Raw genomic sequence first — 23,562 nt, 5'->3', positions numbered from 1 at the left:
TTTATTGCTCTTCTGTCTGAATGTTTTAACCATTACAGGTGGGGTAATTTGGGTGTTCTGATGTTAGATGCATACATATTTATTTAGAATTGTTATATCTTCCTGGTGAACTGACCTATTTAGCATTTATATAATATTCTTCTTTTCTCTTGTGACAGTTTTGGATATAAAGTCTGTTTTGTCCGGTATAGCCACCCTGCTCTTTTAGTTATTTTTTGCAAGGAATGTCTTTTTCATTCTTTCACTTTCAACCTGTGTGCATTCTTAAAAGAGTCTCTTGTATGCAGTTAGAACAGATTTTCATTGACATTCATCTATTCTTTGTCTTTTGATTAGAAAGGACTATGATGTGAATGCTATGTCCCCTAAAATTCGTATGTTGAAATCAAACCACAAAGTGATGGCGTTAAATCATGGGGCCAGAATTTTCTGAATCAGATTACTGTCCTTATATAAAAGTTCTTATATAAAAGTTCTCTCAGGAGAACTTTCCTGTCCCTTCCTCTATATGAGATTGAAAAAGCAGCAGTTTATAAACTAGGAAGCAGGACTTTACTAGAAATCGAATCTTCCAGTGCCTTCATCTTGGACTTTCCAGCCTCTAGAATTATGAGAAATAAATACTTGTTTACTTAAGCTCCCCAGGCTATGGTTTCTTGTTATAGCAGTCTGAACAGAATAAAATAGAAAGTTTAATTCATTTATATTAATGTAATTATTGATAGGGAAAAATTTGTGTTTCTATTTGTATATTGTTTTGTCTTTTTTGTAGCTCTTTTAGTCCTTTTTTCCTCACTTGCCATTATCCTTAGTTTTTTGTTGACTTTTTGAAGTAACATACTTTGATTCCTTTCTAATTTTCTTTTTTGTTTATTCTATAGGTATTTTCTTTGTGGTTATGTGGGTCTAAAATATCTTATTTTTTTAAGATTTAAAAAAAATGTAATACTTTCCCCCTTAATATTTACTGCTTTTATTTATTTATTTATATTATTTTTTATAGTGTTTAAGATTAATTAAGGATACAAAGAATTAGATTACACTGATAGCATGTTCCATAAAGTCCCCCCTATAATTGTGTCCCGCCCCATGAGGTGTGCCATACACCATAACTCTCCATCTCCCTTCCTCCTCCCCTCTCCCCACTCGCTCATACCCTTACCCCTTTCCTTGTATTACCTCATCTACTGCCTTCATATTAGAATAGAGTACACTGGATTCTTGCTTCTTCATTTTTGTGATGCTTTACTAAGAATAAGTGTGTTTCACCTCCATCCAGATTAATACAAAAGATATAAAGTCTCCATCTTTTTTAGTGGCTGAATAGAATTCCATGATATACATATACCACAGCTTGTTAATCCATTCCTGGATTGGTGGGCATTTAGGCTGTTTCCACATTTTGGTGACTGTAAATTGAGCTGTGATAAATAGTCTAATCCAAATGACCTTATGATAAAAGTGTTTCTTTTCCTTTTGGTAGATGCCTAGTAATGGGATTGCAGGATCAAATGGGAGGTCTAATGTGAGTTCTTTGAAAATTCCCTATACTTCCTTCCAAGAAGGTTGTATTAGTTTGCAGTCCCAAAGCAGTGTAAAAGTGCTCCCTTCTCTCCACATCCATGCCAGCAACTGCAGCTTTGATACTTTGTGATGTGGGCCATTCTCACTGGGGTTAGGTGATATCTCAGGGTGGTTTTTATTTGCATTTCTCTGATGATTAGGGACAATCAGCATTTCTTCATATGTTTGTTAGCCATTCATCTGTATTCTTTAGAGAAGGTTTGATTCATCTCTCTTGCCAAGTGATATATGGGATTGTTGGCTTTTTTGTTGATTAATTTGAGTTCTCTATAGATCCTGGTTATCAAGCTTTTGTCCAATTTGTAATATGCAAATGTTTTTTCCCATTCTGAAGGTTAAGTCCCATTTGTTTATTTTTGTTGTTGTTGCAATTGCCATGGAAGTCTTTTTCATAAAATCTTTCTCCAAGCCTATATCTTCAAGTGTTTTCTTCACACTTTCTTCAAGGATTTTTATTGTTTCATGCCTTAGATTTAGATCTTTTATCCATCTTGAATCAATTTTCATAAGTGGTGAGAGGTGGTTATCCAGTTCTCCCAGCACCATTTATTGAATAGGGTAGGGATTCTTTAACACAGTATATGTTCTTGTTTGATTTATAGAAGAACAGGTGGCTATAAGGTGTTAGTTTCATCTCATGGTTGTCTATTCGGTTCCAAATGTCAACATCTCTATTTTTGTACCAGTACCATGCTGTTTGATCACTATAGCCTTTGTAGTATAGCAGAAAGACTGTTAGCTTTGTTTTTATTACTTAGAATTGTCTTGGCTATACAGAGTGTTGAGCCAAGAAACGTAGAAGTGTAGAGCTTCAGAACCAGAAAAATGAAGAATTATTTTTTCCAAATCTTGAAAGTATGATGATAGTATTTTAATGGGGATTGTGTTGAATCTGTAGATAGCTTTGGGAAGTATAGATATTTTTACCATATTGATTCTTCCCAGCCACAAGTGTGGTATATTCTTCCATTTGTTAATATCTTTTGCTATTTCTTTTCTTAGGGTTTCGTAATTTTCTTTCATCTCTTTAGTTAGGTGTATTATTAGATATCTCATTTTTTTTGAAGCTATTATAAAGGGACTTGTGTCTTTGCTTAGCTTCTCATCTTGGCTGTTATTGGCATATACAAAGGCTACTGATTTGTGGATGTTGATTTTATATCCTGAGACATTACTGTATTTTTTGATCACGTCCAGGAGTCTTGTGGTTGAATCTTTGGGGTTCTCTAAGTATAAAGTCAGTAAAGAGCGAGAGTTTGACCTCCTCTGGTCCCATTTAGATGCCCTTTATTTCCTTCTCTTGCCTGATTGTATTAGGTAGAACTTCCAGCACTATGTTGAACAGTTATGGTGATAGATGACAACCTTATCTGATTCCAGTTCTAAGTAGAAAAGCCTTCAGTTTTGCTCCATTTATTATAATATTAGCTTTGGGTTTATCATAGATGGCTTGAATCAGATTCAGACATGTGCCACCTCCATCTATATTCTTAACTGTTCTAATTAGAAAAGAATGCAGGATTTTATCGAATACTTTTACTGCATCTATTGAGAGGATCATATGATCTTTGTTTTTGCTTCTGTTGATATATATGGGGAAATACGTTTATGGATTTGCGTGTGTTAAATCAGCCTTGCATCCCTGGGATTAAACCTACTTGATCGTGATGAATGATTTTTTAAATTTGTACCTGTAATCTATTGGCTAGGATTTATTGAGAATTTTTGCATCCATATTCATTAGTGAAATTGGTCTGATGTTCTCCTTTTTAGTTGGGACACTTTTCCTGGTTTTGGTATCAGGGTGATATTTGCTTTGTAGAACATGTTGGGAAAGTTTCCTTCCTTCGCAATTGTTTGGAATAATTTCTGCAGTATGGATATAAGCTGTTCTTTGAAGGTTTGATAGAATTCTGGTGTGAAACCATCTGGACCAGGGCCTTCTTTGGTTGAAGATTTTTTATTGTTTCTTCTATCTCAGTTCTTGAAATTGGTCTGTTCAAGAGATCTATTTCCTTTTGATTAAGTCCAGGGAGAAAGTCTGATTCCAGGTATTGATCCATTTCTTCCATATTGTCAAATTTCTGGGCATAGAGTTTCTTATAGTTCTCAGAGATGATCTCTTGTATCTCTGTGGCATCTGTTGTTATTTCTCCTTTATTGTTTCTGATTGAGGTTATTAGAGATTTTACTTTTCTGTTTCTAGTTAATCTGGTCAAAGGTTTATCAATTTTATTTTTTTGCAAAACCAATTTTTTGTTTTGTTAATTTTCTGAATCATTCTTTGGATTTCAATTTCATTTATCTCTGATTTAAATTTGATTATTTCTTTTCTTCTGCTGGGTTTGGGATGAGATTGTTCTTATTTTTCCATAAGATGGTTCATGATGGTTCATGATGTACTCTCTTTCTGTTTTTCAAATGTAGGCATCTAATGTGATAAATTTTTCTCTTAAGACTGCTTTTGCTATATCCCACAGGTTTTGGTAACTTGTGTCTTCAATTTTGAAGTACATACCATGGGCTGACAAGAAAAATTTATATTCCTTAGCTTTGGGTTGATGTGTTCTGTATATGACTATTAATTCCATTTGTTCTAGGGCTACATTTAAGTCCTTTGTATCTTTGTTTAGTTTCTGTTTAGATGATATGCCCTGTCTGTCAGGGGGTGTTAAAGTCCCAAATATTATGATGTTATGGGATATCATATTGCTCAGACCCCTCAAGGTCTATTTCATAGAGGAGCATTTAAGTTGGGTATCTAAGTATTTAAAATTGTAATGTCTTCTTGCTATATTGTTCCTTTGACCAGTATAAAGTGTCTTTCTTTGTCTTTCTTAATTTTAGTTGCTTTAGATGCACTTGTATCTGAAAATAAGATTGCAACCCCTCCTTTCTTCTGATTTCCATTTGCTGAAATACTGTTTTACATTCCTTAACCCTGAGTCTTGTTTGTCCTTCAAGGCTAGGATGTCTCCTGGAGACAGCATATGGATGGCTTATGCTATTTTTGTATAACCAGCCAGCCTGTGCCTTTTCAGTGGTGAATTCAGTCCATTGACATTGAGAGAACTGATAAGTGTGGTAGAGTTCTATTCATCTTATTTTGTGAAAGTTCATTGTGTAGTTTTATCCTTTGTGCCACTGAGGAAGCTAAGTTTTGACCTTTAGCTTCTGGGTGTTTACTTTGCTGGTGGTCCATTGTGGTGGTCAGTGTTGAGAATAGGTCTAAGTATTTCCTGTAGAGCTGGTCTTATTGAGTCTAATTTCCTGAGTGCTTGTATATCTGCAAAAGATTTGATTTCTCCATCAATTTTATAGCTTAGATTAGCAGGATACAGAATTCTTGGCTGAAGATTGTTTTGTTTAAGAATGTTGAAGGTGGTTGACCATGCTCTTCTGGCTTGGAAGGTTTCAGGGGAAAAGTCTGCTATCATCCTAATGGCTGTGCCTTTGTAGGTCAGTTGGTGCTTACTGGCTGCTTACAGAATTTTTTCTTTCACCTTGACTTTGGACAGGCCATTACATTGTGTATTGTAGTCCAGTCTCCTACTGGACTATCATAAATGTTCCATTCCTTTGGGACAATCTTCTTCCCCTTCAGGAATCCCTATTATTTGTATGTTTGAACGCTTCATGGAGTCTCATAGTTCTCTAAACACCTGTTCTGCTTTCTCTCTCTTCTATTCTGCCTCTTTAACTACCTGGGTTTACTCAAAAACTTTATCCTCTAGCTTTGAGGTTATTTCCTCTCCATGGTTGAACCTATTTTTGATACTTTCTATGGTGTCTTTACATTTCCCAATTGTCTCCTTCATTTCCTTAAGCTCTGCTATATCCTTTCTATATTCTACATATCTCTTGTCTGACTTTTGGTGTCCTAGAGACATATTGCAACATATTGTCATCAACAGCAAAGACTTATCCCCCTTGCTGTGCTCCCTGAGCTATGACTCTGGGTAAGGTTCCTGCGCCAGGTATGGCTGGGTTGTCTATTTTTCCCCAGTCATCGTAGGAGAGCTCAGCTCAACAATCCCAGACTTTTCACCTGAAACCTTCCAAGCTAGAAGAACATGGTCAACCACCTTCAACATTCTTAAACAAAACAATTTTCTCATCCATTCCTTTTATTGTCTTTATCATCCATATTTGAAATTCCCTTTCTGTGAAGTCCATTAATTCTTTATAGGTGGAGTCTTCTGCAGTAGCTACCTCATGGTGCCTTGGGGGAGTTCCTCTGTTTTGGTTTCTTATATTACCCAAATTTTTCTGTTGGTTCCTCCTCATGTGTTCTTTCTTGTTCATCTCCTTGTCTTCCTTTTTCCCTCTCACTGCCTGCATATATTGCCATATGTCTCCAGGACAGCAGGTGGTGCTGAGGTTGTTTTAGGAGACATAGAGCACAGCCAGCAACTTCTGTGGTCCTTATTCCAAACTTAGTTACCTTCGGTGATCGCCTGATTGTTTCCTCAGCATTCAGACTCCACCAGGTTGAGATCTAAAAGCTTACAAGAATCCTTCGGGGTCATGTGTCACAATGCCCCCTGACTCCAGTTCCCATGGGTTGCAGGAGTCCCTCAGCCTGTCACAAGAGTGGAGTTCTGATCCCAGCAGGTGGAATTAAAACAGCTGTGCTTTAGGTCCCTGCTAAAAACTTCTCACAACCTTCCCACAATGGCAGCCCCCTGGCCACTGAGACCTTCTCAGTATGGCTCCTTTGCCAGCCACCAAACCTATGGCAAATCCACTCAACCAACATTCAAATGTGGTTGCTATATATTGTTCAAGTCCGCCCACTCTTCTAAGCTTTCCGCTCAATGAGAAGCTTTCTCCAACAACTAAAAGGCTTCCTCCTGTCCCAGACCTCTGTGGGTAGCCAGCTGATCTCAGCTGATCACAATCACTTGCCTAATTCATATTTCCACTGCTCCAGATCATATGCTGTCTCCAGCTCACCACCACCTTGCTGTGCTCCCTGCACTATGACTCTGGGTAAGATCCCCATGCCAGGTGTGGCTAGGTTGTCTCTTTTTCCCCAGTCGTTCTAGGAGAGCTCAGCTCAACGATCCTTCTGCTCCACCATCTTGCTCTGCTCCTCCATAAAATATCTTATAACAATCTATTTTCAACATTGTTAATTTCAACTACGCATAAAAACTATACTTTTGGCTGGGTATGGTGACTCATGCCTATAATCCCAGCATAAGGCCAAAGCAAGAGGATTGCTTGAAGCCAAGAGTTTGAGACCATCATGGGCAACATAGTAAAATTCTTTCTCTACCAAAGGAAAAAAAAAATAGCCAGCATGATCACATTCACCTTTAGTCCTAGCTACTCAGGAGGCTAAGGCAGGAAGATCTCATAAGCCCAAGAGTTCACAGTTATGGTGAATTATGATCATGCTCCTATACTCCAGCCTGGGTGACAAAGCAAGACCCTGCCTTCAAAAACAAAACAAACAAACTCTCTGCTTTACTTTTCCCCATCACACTTACATTATTTGAAGTCACAAATTACACTTTTATATTGTATGTCCGTTAATATATTTCTTTTTTATACTTTTGTCTTTTAACTTCTGTACAAAATTTAAAGTGATACGCACCACTGCAATTGTATTAAAGTATTCTGTATTATGTTTACTTTTACTAGCAAACTTTATACTTTCATATTACTATGTAGCAAACTCTTTCTAGCATATCTTTTAAGGCAAGGCAGGTCTAGTGATGATGAAGTCCTTCAGCTTTTGTTTATCTGGAAAAGCCTTTATCTTTTATTCATTTTTTGATGGCTGGTTTTGATAGATATAGTATTCTTGGTTGACAGGTTTGTTGTTTTTTTGTTTATTTGTTTGTTTTTGTCTTTCTAGCACCTTGAATATATTATCGCATTCCCTTCTGGTTAGCAAGATTTCTCCTGAGAAATGTGTTGACAGTCTCGTGGGAGTTCACTTGGGCATGATCAGTTGCTTGTCTCTTGATGTTTTAAAAATTCTGTTTTTTCTTTGACTTTTGACAATTTCATAATAAATGTATCTTGGTATGGACTTACAGATTTATCCCATTTGAGTTTGTTTGACTTCTTGAATCTGTATGTAATTTTTCTCCCACATTTGCTAAGTTTTTGGTCATTATTCCTGTAAATAGGCTTTATAAAGCTCCTTTTCCTTTTTTTCTTTCTTTCTAGGTAGAACTACCAGAATGCATACATTGCATTGGTCTGCTTGATGGTGTTCCTTGAGTCTCACCTTTTTTTCAGTATTTATTTTTTCTTTTTTCTCTGGATAATTTCAAATGACCTATCTTCAAGTTTGCTGACTCTTTCTTCTGCTTGATTAAGTCTGCTGTTGAACACTGTTAGTGAGTTTTTTTAAAATTCCTTATCAAATAATTCATAAACTTCTATTTCTTTCTTTCTTTTTTTTTTTTTTTGGAAACAGAGTCTCACTATGTCACCCTTGGTAAACTACTATGGCATCATAGCAGAGTGAATACCAGGAGTTCACTTGTTATCAAAGAGCTGTGGGATATACTTGCATCTTTATTATTACCTTTAAGCTAAAAAATTCATTATAAAATTTATACATGCCAAATTTTGTTTCTGATTACCTGTCTTTGGGTGTAGACTCTACCTTTTCCATTCAGAGTCTAATTACTGTATTGGTTTGATGTTAAAACATAACCATCTGGATTAAAGCACAACATACTGCTTTATTATTAATAATTTTATGTTCCCTTTTCATATAAAGCACACAGCAGCTTAGATCAAGGAGTAACTAAAGGTGAAAATGCAAAGTGCTGATATTTAGTCAGCAGGTGCAGCTCAGTTTCAGTTTTTCAAAAACAAACAATAACATTTTACACTAAAAGGCTTTCTTTAATTATAAAAAGATTGAAATGAAAAAGTAACTAATACTAAAATTTTTTAATTTTAAGGTAACTTCCCATTTTTATTTGGTATAATCATTTTTCCTAAGCAAACAAAATAACTTTAAGGGAAATGCCTAGTTTTTATTTTTAAAATGCAGAACTTAAATTTTTACTTCATAGTTTAAATTTGCACATATAGAGAATTGATAAAAAATTTAAAGCTGAAAGGCTAGGACAATGGTTTATGCCTGTTATCTTAGCACTCTCAGAGGCCAGGACAGGACGTTTCCTTAGAGGTCAGGAATTCAAGACCAGCCTGAGTAAGAATGAGACTCCCATTTCTACGAAAAATAGAAAAAATAGCCCGTAGTCCTATCTGGCTCAGCTCAGGAGGCTGAGCCAGGAGGATCACTTGAATCCTGGAGTTTGAGATTATGAGGAGCTATGATGATGCCACTGCATTCCAACCTAGACAAAAGAGCAAGATTTTGTCTCAAAAAAAAAAGAAAAACGTTAAAGGATTGTATTTGAAATTATAGTAGTCAAGTTACATGAAGCTCTTCATAAAATATTATTTTATCTGAACTTAGGATACTGTAGTGACTTTATTGTTTTCAAGACCCTGTCTCACTTCTGTCACTTGGGCTAGAGTGCAATGGCCATGATCGAAGCTAACTGTACCCTCGAACTCTCTAGCTCAGGTAATCCCATCTCATCCTTCTGAGTAGCATGGACTATAGGCACGTGTCACCATGCTCACCTAATTAAAAAAAATTTTTTTTTGTAGAGATGAGGTTAGATTGCCTTGAACTTTTGGCCTCAAGCAGTGCTCCCACCTCAGCCTCCCAAAGTTCTGAAATGATAGGTATGAGCCACCACACCTAGCCACTATAATGACTTTTAAAACTGTTAGCCAGGATTATTTTGTGAAAGCCCATATATCTGATTTTGAATTTTAATCTGAAGTGAGTCATAGTACAAAATATCTTAAACTCTTACTATGGTTCATTTTTATGCAGCTTTTGTATGTTATAGCTCAAATTATATCCCTTACAACTTGATTATTTATGTATTAAAAATCATTATATGATAAAAATTTAGATGGGATATGGGATATAATTTTCCCAAAAGAGTGTATCACTTCTTTCACCCCCTGAATAGCTTATGATGTATTTAGAATTAGTACAGGAGGAGAACAAAAAACCTTTGAGAATAGAATATTGCAAATGGAGTAAAATTTAGAATATTAGAATAGAAGGTTGTGTTGTTTACAATTTCTAATTTGCCATATTCACCAGTTATTCTTTTTTTTTTTCCAGTTTGGTTGGGGCCGGGTTCGAACCTGCCACCTTCAGGGTATATGGGGCCAGCACCCTACCCACTGAGCCACAGGTGCTGCCCTCACCAGTTATTCTTAATGAGAGTAATATGTTTCACTCTCTTCATCCTACTTCCCCTGACTCTTCCATCTCTCCATATGACAATAACTGCATATAAAGAGAAATGTTACCGATATATGAGCATATTGTACATATAAAGTAAGGACCATTGAGTACCATTTTGTGTATTCCTAATGTAAATTAGAGTCCTTTTGTACAAAACATGAACTTTATCTTAATAAAAAATGTCTTAATAACTAAGTGACTAGATTTTCCCCCTGGGTTTACCTCTTACTTTAGGACTTTCTAAATGGATACGACAACAGATTCAGCACCATTCAACCTTTGAAAGTGCTCTGGAATCCTTGACTGAATTTTCTAAAAAGCACCAAAAGGTCACGAATGTATCCAAAAAGGAAGGAAAGTATATACAGAACAATGAGTCTACATTTGAAGTTACCTGTTTGAAGGACAATACTCCAACTTACTTATTGGAAGCAGCAAATCATCTATCACCAGAAAATACTAGGGAAGATGAAGCAAAAATATGTGTTCGGGAACCACAAAGTCCTGAAATGATTACTAAAAATTCATATCTACCAAGCGGCATCATTTCCAGAAAGGAGAAAAGTATGAAAAGTTCTGCCCATTTATGTTTGCTAGAGAAGTCTTTTATTATGTTCAGTGAAATGATATTTATTTGGGTATAGATTAATTTTCTTAAATATGTTAGTTTGTAATATAAGGTATTATTATAAAACAATGAAATAATATGGTGTTTTGGAATGGAAACAAATTTTGTCAAGAGATTAGATTACTTTGTGATCATGAGAAATCACTTAACCTATTTGAGTCATAATAGAAAAAAAAGAATGCCTGCCTAGCTATCTATCCCTCCAGCTAAAGGTCAAATAAGATGGCAAATATCACAGTACTATAAGGTATGATATAAGTAATAGATGTTATTTCAAAGGCTATATTAAAATTTGGTCTAATTTATAGATTCTTCTAGGAATTTCTTCATTATCAGGTGAGAGACATTTTAAATGATAAATATTATTTTAAAATGTATTAGAAATAATGGTCTATATCAGGGATTAGTAAACTAGCACATAGACCAAATTTGGCCTGCTGTCTGTTTTTGTAAATGCAGTTTAATGGAACAGAGTCTTACCCATTCATTTACATACTGCTTCTCAGCCTTTTGGTTAAGGTTAAATGTAGTATGTATTGCAAACAACAGCAGAGTTGAGTACAGACAGTCCCCCGGTTATGAACTAGATAGGTTCTATAGGTTTGTCCTTAAGTTGAATTTATATGTAAGATGGAACAGGCATATTTATCTATTACCTATAATAGCCTCCATTCATAAGTACAAATCATATGGCATTTAAATGTTTGTATGGACTGCCTATAGTTTATGGCCTTAAAACAGCATGATTTGAGTAGCTATAACAGAGATGATATGGCCTGCAAATCCTAAAATATTTACTGTCTGGCTTGTAACATAAAAAAGCTTGTCAATCTTTGGTCTATGTCATTGGATATGATTTTAATTGTTTTAATTAATATATTATTGCTTATAAGTCAATTATTAAATACTTATTTTGTAGTGTATGTGTGTGTGTATATATATATGTATATAAACACATATTATTATAATTTTTTTTTTAAAGACAGGGTGTCCCTCTATCACCCAGGCTGGAGTGAGCCTCCAACTCCTGGGCTCAAGAGATCATCCTGCCTCAGCCTCCCAAACAGCTGGGACTATAGATGTGCAATGCCTAATTTTTTAATTTTTTGTAGAGATAAGATCTTGCTGTGTTGCACAAATTGGTCTTAAACTCCTGACCTCAAGTGATTCTCCCACTTTGGCCTCCAAAGTGCTGAGATTATAGGCATGAGCCACCACCCCTGGCCAGTGCATTCTTCTATAAAAAAGTCATAGTAAATTTAAGGCTATTATCTTGATAATCAGGAAACCTAGGTTCTAGTCCTGATTTTTTTTTTTTTTTTGAGACAGAGTCTTACTGTATTACCCTCAGTAGAGCGCTGTGGCATCACAGCTCACAGCAACCTCAAACTCTTAGGTTTAAGTGATTCTCTTGTCTCACCCTCCCAAGTAGCTGGGACTACAGGTGCCCACCATAACGCCTGGATATTTTTTTGTTGTAGTCGTTGTCATTGTTTTGGCAGACCCAAGCTGTGTTCAAACCCGCCAGTTCCAGTGTATGTAGCTGGCGCCCTAGCCACTGAGCTACAAGTGCCGAGCTGTCTAGTCCTGATCTTAATAACTAGTTTTATAACTTTGAGTAAATAATTTAGCCTTGTAGTTGTGAGTTTTTTTATTTATTAAATAAGAGAATTAGTCTAAGTCAGTTTTTCTCAAAATTTCAAGGCAAATTTTTATAGCCTAATTCCCTCCTTTATTCAGCCCTCTTCCTCTTCTTTAACTTTTTTTTTCTCAATAAGCCTTTTTTTTTTTTTTTTTTGAGACAGAGTCCCACTATGTCGCCCTCGGTAGAGTCCCATGGGGTCACAGCTCATAGCAACCTCAAACTTTTGGGCTTAAGCGATTCTCTTGCCTCAGCCTCCCAAGGAGCTGGGACTATACAGGTGCCCGCCACAATGCCTGGCTATTTTTTTGTTTTGTCATTGTTGTTTAGCTGGCCTGGGGTGAGTTCCAACCTGCCAACTTTGGTGTATGTGCTACAAACGCCGAGCCACAATAAGCCTTTTTTGAAGCATGAACGTCTTTAAGTTGTAAGGTGAAAGTTCACAACTACTTGGTTACAGGATCTAAGTTATGTATCCTTTTTTTTTTTTTTTTTTTTTTTGTAGAGACAGAGTCTCACTTTATCGCCCTCGATAGAGTACTGTGGCCTCACATAGCTCACAGCAACCTCCAACTCCTGGGCTGAAGCGATTCTCTTGCCTCAGCCTCCCGAGTAGCTGGGACTACAGGCGCCCGCCACAACGCCCAGCTATTTTTTGGTTTGCAGTTCAGCCGGGGCCGGGTTTGAACCCGCCACCCTCGGTATATGGGGCTGGTGCCCTACCAACTGAGCCACAGGCGCCGTCTATAGCATTGTTTAATTATTTCTAATCAATATTTTAATCTGACAATTATTATATTAATAACAAGCAGAAAGTTAAAGCTCTCAAATTTTTGTGTTCTTAGATGATCCAGCATTCTTAGAAGAATCTATCCAAACAATGAACACAGAAAAAATTGTGATTTCCAGATCCACAAGCCCAACTTTCAGCAAACAAACAAATAGAGTCAACTGGGATAGCTTTAAAATACTGAGTGCAGCACCTGAACTCAGGTCATCAGAGAATTGTGCCTCTATTCCTTTCAGTTTCAAAACAGAAAGGATGAGAAGTAAAAGTGTTTTGCCATTCAGTGATAAATGTGAATCTTCAAATTTGACACTAAACACATCATTTGGGTCATGCTCTCAATCAGAAACCATTATTTCACCAATAAAGATTGATGCTTCTCTTACTAAAAATAATGATTCCAAACATCCAATCTGCAGTGAAGAAACCGTGGATCCACATATTGAATTGTCTCTAGTAAGTGAAGAAGCTAAATATTCCACTCCAAATAGAGCTTTTGAAACCGAAGAAGATGAATCTATCTATTTTACTCCTGAACTTTATGATCCTGTAGATACAGATGAAAAAAATAATGACCTAGTTGAAACTGAAAGAGGCAATATATTGGCTAATAATTCAAATTGTGTTTTAGCTGAAAACCTTTTTGAAACTAAAACTGTGGAAGGAGTGGATTCAGTTGGTGAAATGAAAGCGGAGACTTGCACGAAGTTGAATGGAATCATGCCTGTTAAAGAAAATAAAATTAGCAACATTGATGGTAATGCAGATACAACTTGGATAAATTAATTGGAAAACTCATGAAGTGGAAATAAAGAACTTTAAATAGTCTCCTTTCAAAAGTAAAGGTGTATTCCCTAGTGTTCAGTAATAATACTCTCAACCTGTAAAAATATGTCGTCATACTTATGTTAAACTCTATTATAAGTAATAGTTTGTACATAGGATAAGTAGGGTACTTTTAAAATTTTTTAAAATATATTTTTCACTTTAATTCATTGTCATCAGATTTTTCAATCTATTTTATGTTCAGAAATACAAGCTTTACTATTTGATAAAATGATCCATACAAAATATTTTCCTCCAAATATGTCTTTAAAAGCTAAGTGCAGTTTAAAATTAATCAATCTGATAGCTATTTAGAGTTTTCTATAGCACTTCCAATTATATAAATATTCATATGTTGTGATTCTCTTCATCCATTTGTTTTCATACTGGTACATAATAGAAAAGTCTAGCATACCTCAGCCATGTTTCACTGTAGATTTTACTCAAATCTGTCTCAAATTTTTTTTAAAATCACTTTTGTCTTGAAAAATTTATTCCCTTATTAAACTGCCTACCTATAAACAATTAAGAGAAATTAAAGAAAAAAGCAGTATAATTTTTAATTGAAACTATTCTACTTTTTTGTTTGATAAACCTAAAATCAAACATGTTATAAACAAAGTTATGTAAAATTAAAGAATGCCAAGTGAAGTACTCCAAAGTTTTAATTCTAATCATTTTGCTTCATCATCATTGTGGAAAATAAGCGATATGTTCTGGCATAATGCCTTAGTTATACAATTATTAAGATAGAAAACTTCATATATAAATTTGATAAGCAAACCCACACACACACACACACAAATATATAAATGCACCTGCAATACATCTCTTTAAAGCATAGTAATATTTTTCTTTTTTTTTTTTTTTTTTGTAGAGACAGAGTCTCACTTTATGGCCCTTGGTAGAGTGCCGTGGCGTCACACGGCTCACAGCAACCTCCAACTCCTGGGCTTAAGCGATTCTCCTGCTTCAGCCTCCCGAGTAACTGGGACCACAGGCGCCCGCCACAACGCCCGGCTGTTTTTTTTTTTTTTTGGTTGCAGTTCAGCCGGGGCTGGGTTTGAACCCGCCACCCTCGGTATATGGGGCTGGCGCCTTACCGACTGAGCCACAGGCGCCGCCCCATAGTAATATTTTTCTGTGAATCTTCTGTTGTATGTTTTTGTGAATGAAGCTATTCATCTAATCAAAAATGGTTGTAAAAGATGCTTATCTCTAATATCATTCCAAAAATATATTCACTGACCTTTTTCTAAGAAACATCTGTTATTCATTGGTCATTTTGACTTCTTGTGAGCGATTTGGATTGAAATTTTATGAGCTGTTCAAGTAGCTTGTATGGTCTATTATTTTCAAGTCAAATTCCCAGAAATCAGGACTATTTTTTATATTGATTTGGATAAATGAATTATTATGTATGCATATGTTTGCTTTAATATTTATTCCATTTAGATTTGTTACAGCTTATTTCAATAGCTTTGGATGTTACAACTCCAAGAATAGTTCAAAGAAATTTAAATTGACAATTTACCAACTAAAGGATTTATGTATAGCTTGTGGTATATTAGATCCCACCTAATAGTATATATTTTTCTTAGTTGATCAGTGAATAATAAATACCAAACACTAGATTAAAAGGTAATTTCTACATTGCTTTGAAAGAGTAAAACTCTTTCTTCCCTCTGGTGTTGTTCTTAACCACAGATAATAATAGTAGTGTTTGTGAAAAATAAATTCCAGATGAAAGACAAGCCTTGGGCTTCATTCCTGGCTCTGCCACTAATTTGCTAAGTCATGTTGGCAATCACCATGCCTTTCAAGGAATTAGTTTCCTCTAGAAAATGCAGAAGTTAGTACTATAAAATCATACAAGCCCTTTTAGCTTTAAAAATCTATAATTTAGGGTGGTGCCTGTGGCTTAGTGGGTAGGGTGCCAGCCCCCATGTACCAAGGGTGGCAGAGTTGAACCCGGCCCTGGCCAGCTAAAATAGCCGGGTGTTGTTGTGGGTGCCTGTAATCCCAGCTACTTGGGAGGCTGAGGCAAGAGAATCAATCGCCTAAGCCCAGGAGTTGGAGGTTGCCGTGAGCTGTGATGCCATGGCACTCTACCAAGGGTGACTAAAAAAAAAAAAATCTATAATTTAAAGGAATATCTATTGATACTTTACTCTGAGTCAATTTTCAATAGCTTATGTTTCACAGTGCATAAAACATTTTGTGAAAAAGGTGGAGTGACTACATGTAGGGAACAATTATGTGAATATGTGCGTACTAACTTGGAAAACTAGATATTTATTTTAACAATCCTACAACTAAAACATTTGGGGGGCCTTTTGAAATTGCCTTTCGAAGAATTGATAAACTACTTAAGAAAGTCAAGCATATTATTTTATAGTCATATCAGTGTTATTACCCAACTTGATCTCAAATGCCTTTCCCTTTCCCTAGCTAGATAAGACTTTTTATTCTTTCAAAAATCTCATCCTCTCAAGGTAAAGATTGCCATTACTAAGAATGTGCCATAAGCTTTTAGGAATTCTAAAAAGTGTTTCAAAAATTTTATATAATCATATTGTTGAAATAGATGTAAGATCACATCTTTGACCAATATGATAGTCCAAGAACTAAAACTACTGGCCTTTACAGAGAAGGACATAGACCATTTTCATTACTGATAACATGCTTTTTAGAGTTAAATAAGTTAAAACATAAAAGCATTTAAAATAGTACCTGCTGGCACATGGCAAGGCCATCAATTTTTAGTTAGTAGAAAAAAAAAATCGCACCCTTGCATTATATGAAAACTTCCCTAACTATAGTTAGATAGAGACAGTAAGAATTGTTAGAGGAGAGGGACAGTTTGGAATCTGGTTTATAGTTAAGGTGCACCAGCAAGACCAGCTGAGAAGATGCCAGTGGCAGTGATAGTGGAAAGTGCCCTCAGTTTCAAAAAGTTGCTGGATTAATGGAAGACCCAGGAGCTTGAGGCTCCTGGATGAATTGCTACACCTCCAGTGTATGGTCAACCTCTAGCTTTATATTCATTCTATAATGACATGAGTAATGCAAAATACCTTTGGAAAAGAATACCACCTTTTCTAAAATCTGCAAATTCTGAACTTGGAAGAATTTGGTTAGTAGGACAAAGAATCTGGCAGAGAGGTTTCCCTGGGATCTATGCCACCATCAGCACTCACCAGTGGTCTGAGACAGTTCAGCCGATCATGGAAGCACTTAAAGATGCAACAGGAGACAGCCTTCTCCATGGTCTCCATAATTGCTGATGATTTTGCAGCCTTTGTTGGACTTCCTGTCGAAGAGGCTGTGAAAGGTGTATAAGAACAAGGATGGCAAGCAGACTTTACCTCAAGAATGGTTCTGCCCAGAAAGCCAGTTGCAGGAGCCCTGGATGTTTCCTTTAACAAGTTTATTCACTGATCAGAGCCTGCCCCAGTTCCCCTAATTCCCAATGAACAGCAGTTAGCCAGACTGATTGATTATGTGGCTTTCCTTGAAAACTGATCTGTCACCCTGAGTTCAAGATCACCTTCAGAATCCTGTATATTGACTAATGTACAAATGTAAAAAAATTATTTTCAATTTATTGGATGGATGAAGCACTTCAGCATTCCTTGCTGAATATGTGATAAAATGCATATATAACATAAAGCATTTTGCCCTTAAACATGATGAATAATTGGTTTTTTGTTTGTTTGTTTTTTATTGTTGGGGATTCATTGAGGGTACAAAACCAGGTTATATTGATTGCATTTGTTAGGTAAAGTCCCTTAGAATAATTGTTGAAACAATTCTCATTTTGTAATATTTAACAATGTGGATGGAGATTGTCATTATTATATGGTTAGTTTATATTTCCTAGTGACTCATAAAATAAATCCTCCTGTTTCATGTAGAACAATGGTCATCAAGTGTCATTTTTTTGTCCCAGCACATGCCATCCTCCCATCTCTACCACTGGTTAACAGTTGTGATTAATTTGGAGTTTGAAGAGGACTATCCTGAGGGGCAATGTCTGAATTGCTAGGGATTAAGAGTCATTAGAGAACATGCTCTCTTTTTTCTCCATCTCCTGAGACTCTCTAATGTAGAATGCAGAAATATAGCAGAGGAGCAAATAGACCATTTCCATAGTAAACCAGTTTGTTAACTTTAGATTTTTTTTCCAGTAGTGTCAGTACATCTATTGCTGGCAGTGGAAGACTTGCCATGAAAATGGGACTTAGATGTTCACGAGAAATATTACATTGTAGTTCCTTTCAAAAGAAGGGAGAAGTTAAGTGCAGAATGCATTATAGGGGAAAGAAGCTATGAAGGTAAGCAATATATTTTATACAACTATCTTGCAGTCTATCTGTTGCTTATATTTATCCCTTGGTTCAAGTCCTACCCTTTGGAGAAATACCAAACAAGTCTTTCATTTTTGTGTGTATGACAATCCTTTAAATATTTAAAGTTGTTTGTTGTCTTCAGGTTAAAAAACTCATTCCTTTTTTTTTTTTTCTTTTTTGAGACAGTCTCACTTTGTTGCCCTTTGATAGTATGCTGTGGCATCACAGCTCATGGCAACCTCAAACTCTTGGGCTCAAGCAATTCTCTTCAAGCAGCCTCCCAGGGGGCTGGGACTACAGTCGCCTGCCACAATGCCCAACTATCTTTTTTTTTTTTTTTTTTTTTTTTGAGTTTTTGGCCGGGGCTGGGTTTGAACCAGCCACCTCTGGCATATGGGGCTGGCGCCCTACCCTTTGAGCCACAGGCGCCGCCTGTGTGCCCAGCTATTTTTTGGTGGTTGTTGTTATTGTTGTTTAGCAGGCCCAGCCGGGTTCAAACCCACCAGCCCTGATGCATGTGGCCAGTGCCTGTGGGTGCCTAGCCAAAAGACTCATTCTTTAACACTGCTTATAAAATTTAATAAAAATAAAGTGTCTATTAAAAACCACTTGCAAGTGGTTATTGTAATTATCTCTAAGTGATGACATTACTGCTCCTTTATTCTCACTTAATGCTCCTTTAAACCTTAAATTTCTCAGTGAGCTACACAAGAACTTACCTTAACCTGTATGAATTCTTGGTAGTTTCTTGTCTGTTTCTATAGGTAAATATAGTCAATCTTTTGTAAATAGATAGCATTGATGAAATTTTTCATAATCAGAAACAAAAGTTTAAGACCACATCATACAATATGTAAGGAAGCTAAAACTCTAATGTGAAATATCAGTGGGGCTATGAAACATACAGTGAAGAATATCACTTGAGGAAATGGAAATTTAGGAAATGACTACGGCTTATGATCCCCTGGCCCTAAAGGATTTCTACACCTCCTTAAGAATTTTTTTTCTTAAGGTTTCATTTGATAGAACCATTAGCTGCCCAGCTTCCTATACTTCACAATAGAGCCTTGTTATAATATCCATGGGATAAGAGCCAGTAGATCACCTTCTTGGTAAGACTACCTTACAACGAGGTGCTTTCAATAACTAAACCCTCTTGAACTAAGTCCAAAACAACCCATCCTACACCAAATTCCATTCTATAATAAACAAGCTTCAATGTATTGGAGAGAAAACAAAAGCTATATGAAGCTTATGGTTCCCAGAAATTAACTTTTGAAAATCTTATGGCAAATACTGATTAAAAGGACCATTTATTCATAATTAGGTAGATATTTTAGTACTTATAATAAATTTGTATTTTCTTGGCCTAGTCTTTTAATTATCTTATGCTTTCCCCCCAAATTTCAATGTATTAAAATATTTTACATCAATATTTATAGAACTCAGTATTAAGATACTTAATTTGGCTCCTTGTTATCAATTACTAAATTGTGCACGTGGCATATCATTTATATAAGCTAATTGGGTGCTATCATCTTTTATTTATGATTCATACATAGTTGAAGAGTTTTGAAGAGTATGATTCATTATTTTGGATGGAGTATTGTCTTGATATATTTTCCCTTTTTCACAAACTGATGTTATAGTATTCATATTTAAATGTTAAATATCCTTTCAAACATTAATCTTTTTTTATCTGTTATAAAAGGACCCAAGTAACCTGCCTTGCCACGGGACTCTTTTGCCCGTGAGGCTGAATTACTATCTACAGCAGAAAGAGACAGGAACTATAAAAGCTTACTTTGTGCCATCTTTAGAATCATTGTTGGAGATAAGGCATGGCCTTAAGGAATTATTTAGAGTATAAACTCACTTAAATATAAATTACAATTAAGTAAAGTTGGGTGCAATGGTAGGTGCCATTGGGAGGGTGAGACAGGGAGAGCCCTTCAGGCAGCAGTTCAAGGCTGTAGTGGAATACAATCACACCAGTAAATAGTCACTGCACTATAGCCTGGACAACATACTTAAAGAAAAAAATTACAATAAAATACATTGATGTATTAATATTTCCATATTTCAGTCTTTAAAGTTGATTGGTGATATACATGGATTTTGTTACCATTAGACTTGAAAACATGTTCCAACTCCACCTGCTGGTTTACTTTGGACAAGTTATTTTATCTCTCTGAACCTCTGTTTTTTCCTCTTAAAATGGGGATAATCTTATAAGAAGCACATCAAACATAAGAATCATGTAGAGTATAAAGAAACTGTTTTGTAAAGGCACTCAAGGGTATGAATTTGAATTTCGCCTTGCTACTCACTGGGTGGCCTTGGTCATCTTACTTTACCTCATTAAACCTCATTTTGTTTTCTGCCCCTCCCCCCAAAAAAAAATTGAGGCTGGGCACTGTGGCTCATGCGTGTAATCTTAAGCACTTTGAGAGAAAGGGTGGAAGATCTTGTCAGGCCAGAAGTTCAAGACCAGCCTAACCAACCTAGCAACACTTTGTCTCTACAAAAAATTAAAAGACCAGCCAAGCTTGGTGGCAAGTGCCTATAGTCTCAGCTACTTGAGCGGCTGAAGCAAGAGGATCACTAGAGCCCAGGAATTTGAGTTGCAGTGAGCTATGATGATGCCACTGTACTTTAGCCCAGGCAACTGAGCAAAAAAACTCTGTCTCAAAAAAAAAAAAAAAAAAAGATAATTGTGAGTATTAAATTAGGTGATATGTAAAAATATGAATTCTGAAGCACTGTACAAATACTAATTTGAAATAATAAACTAGTATAATTGATACCTTAGTATTCTGAATTGCACCTTCAAAGGTCTAATTAGGGGTGGCGCCTGTGGCTCAATGGAGTAGGGTGCTGGCCCCATATGCCGGAGGTGGTGGGTTCAAACCCAGCCTCGGCCAAAAACTGCAAAAAAAAAAAAGGAACAAAGGACTAATTAGCCTGCTAGAATTTGTTCTGAGTGCTAAAAAGCATTTTGAGATTTTTGTGAAAAAATATATAACTTATATGATTATTCCTTTACTAGCAAGACTTAAATATTATGAGAGGTTATTTTCTATTTTTAACCTCGTACTTTTATATCTTAAAATTTGTGCATATTATGAACAAAAAAAAAATCATCAAAAGAACATTGAAAACTCTGAATTCCAATGAGAATATTTGCCCTAAGGTCCCTTAGGGCAGGAATTTGTGTTGGCCTGTGTTTGTGGCTATATTCACAAGATGATACATATTTGCTGACCAAATGAATTGAGTGAAGCATTCTATTAATAATGTTTGTATTTATTTCTCAGCTCTCATATGCCTATTTGACCAATCTCTAGATGCTAGCGAACTTTTCTCCAGACTTTTTTTATTTCTTTTTTCTTTTTTGAGACAGAATCTTACTTTATGGCCTTGGCTAGAGTGCAGTAGCATCAATCTTACCTCACTGGAACCTCAAACTCCTGGCGCAAATGACCTTCTGCCTCAGCCTCCTGGGTAGCTGAGATTATACGTGCTCACCACAACACCTGGCTAGACTTCCTATTTTTAGTAGAGACTGGGCCTCACTTCTTGCTCAGGCTGGTCTTAAAATCCTGAACTCGAGTGATCCTCCCACCTCAGCCTCCCAGTTTTAGGATTACAGGTGTGAGAGCAACTGCACTGGTCCGAGACTTTTTATTCTTATTGCTATAACTATATTCAATCCCTTAAACTTGTCTCTATGCTTATATTCTAAACCTTTATCTCTTCAGCTGTGAGCTAGAGATTGTCTTTTCTTTCATTACAAAGGGTGTACCTGTACTAACTTTACCTACCAAAGAATATTGGACTTTTGCAGTTTTTTTTTTTGAGATACTCATAAACAGTATTATTCTGAAGGAATTGGATTCTAAAATATGAATTGGGCATAGTCTTAGAAATCTGAAAGCAAACCTCATCTTTTTCTGAAGTAGTTTCCAGAGTCATCTCACAACTACATGAAGATACATAAACCCCCATTAAGGAGTATGAGCTCTCTGGGGGCAGAAACAGTCCTGGAGCATAGTATACTGCTTGAGACATAGTAGGAGCTAGTAAAAAAAATTTTTTTCTTTTTTGGATGAGAAGAAGGAATCTTCTCAAAATAACCCAAAGAACGTAACAGATTTACCTTAGGTAACATAGCTAACTATTGACACTAGAGTCAGAACCTAGTACCTTAGTGTCACAAGTTGTGATTCCAGATTTTTAAAACCATACTGACTTACATAATACCAAAGCCTCAGTTTCTTGACTTCAGTGTTTTTTCACTTCCATTTTATCTACCCACTTCCATTAACTATACCCTAAAACTTCCTCACTCATGTAACTGAACGCTAACATATCTCTCATCAATCACCATCCTTCATCCTTTCAGCTTTCACTCCATTACTCTTTCTATACCTATTCCCTCTATTTTATTATGGTTTATCACCCTCCTTCAGACTTTATTCCAAGTCTGGACTCCCTCTTCAGTTACTGCAACTAATTTCTCACTAGTGTCCTGAACTCCTGTATACCTCTGTTGTTCTACTGTCCTGGTCTTGCAAAATCCCCAAACATAGTTTAATGTCACCGTCTGTCTTTGCTGTTACTACACCTGGAAAGTTGAGCACTGCTGAATAAAGTTGTTACATTAATGTGGATTGGTGCCACTGCAGAGTCATAGGTTTCTCAGCAATGCTTTTCAGCTTCTGTATTTTCCAAGACAGTTTCCCTCTCCTCTCACCCACCAGCAACTGGGCTAATGTTACATGTTACTTCTTTTCAAAAACCATTTCTCTTCCCAGTATATGTGCTTCCTGTGGAGAATCTTTTCCTTTGTTGGCCTGTATGCTGATGATTACTAACCTATTTCATCCAGCTGTCTGCTCCACATCCTGGATGTCCCATAGCATCTCAAACAGTTTGCACAAATTGATTCATTCTGGAGTGCACTCTTCTTGTTTCAGCTGGTGGTACCATCATCTAATTGGCCCAATCTTAAACCAGCAACTCATCTAAGTTTCCTTTCTCTCTTTGAACCATTTCTAGCCAGTCATTAAATTCTTTCTGCCAGTTTCAACCCCTAACTACCCCGTTTTCCCGAAAATAAGACAGTGTCTTATATTAAGGTGTGCTCCCAAAGATGCGCTAGGTCTTATTTTCAGGGGACGTCTTAGCTTTCCTGTGAGTAGGTCTTATTTTTGGAGAATGTCTTATTTTCGGGGAAACAGGGTATTTCTCTTCCTTTCCATCTTCATTGTAATTGTATTAATTCAAACCCTTATAATCTCTTTTTTCTAAGACAATTTTTTTTGTTTTTTTTTAATTTGAGACAGACTGCTGTTCTCTTGCCTGGGCTAAAGTGCAGTGGCTTTAGCATATTTGTAGCTCACTACAACCTCAAACTCCTAGGCTCAAATG

The 23,562-nt window shown here is 36.2% G+C and overlaps 1 protein-coding gene and 1 pseudogene across 1 annotated transcript in view; both read left to right on the top strand.

The window, feature by feature from the left end:
- Window positions 1-14,591, top strand: part of BRIP1 (BRCA1 interacting helicase 1) — a 246,786-nt gene extending 232,195 nt beyond the window's left edge. The window contains exons 19-20 of the mRNA XM_053569091.1: window positions 10,130-10,459; window positions 13,011-14,591. Of these exons, the coding sequence (XP_053425066.1) occupies window positions 10,130-10,459; window positions 13,011-13,738 (1,058 nt within the window). The 3' untranslated portion in view covers window positions 13,739-14,591. The remainder of the gene's footprint in view (window positions 1-10,129; window positions 10,460-13,010) is intronic.
- Window positions 14,592-15,776: 1,185 nt separating this feature from the next.
- Window positions 15,777-17,471, top strand: LOC128570464 (COP9 signalosome complex subunit 8-like; annotated as a pseudogene).
- Window positions 17,472-23,562: the final 6,091 nt, after the last annotated feature.

The sequence above is a fragment of the Nycticebus coucang genome, chromosome 18 (assembly GCF_027406575.1).
Source record: "Nycticebus coucang isolate mNycCou1 chromosome 18, mNycCou1.pri, whole genome shotgun sequence".
Taxonomy (NCBI): Eukaryota; Metazoa; Chordata; class Mammalia; order Primates; family Lorisidae; genus Nycticebus; species Nycticebus coucang.
The sequence above is the reverse complement of the archived record's forward strand: the minus strand, read 5'-3'. Positions and strand labels throughout refer to the sequence as shown.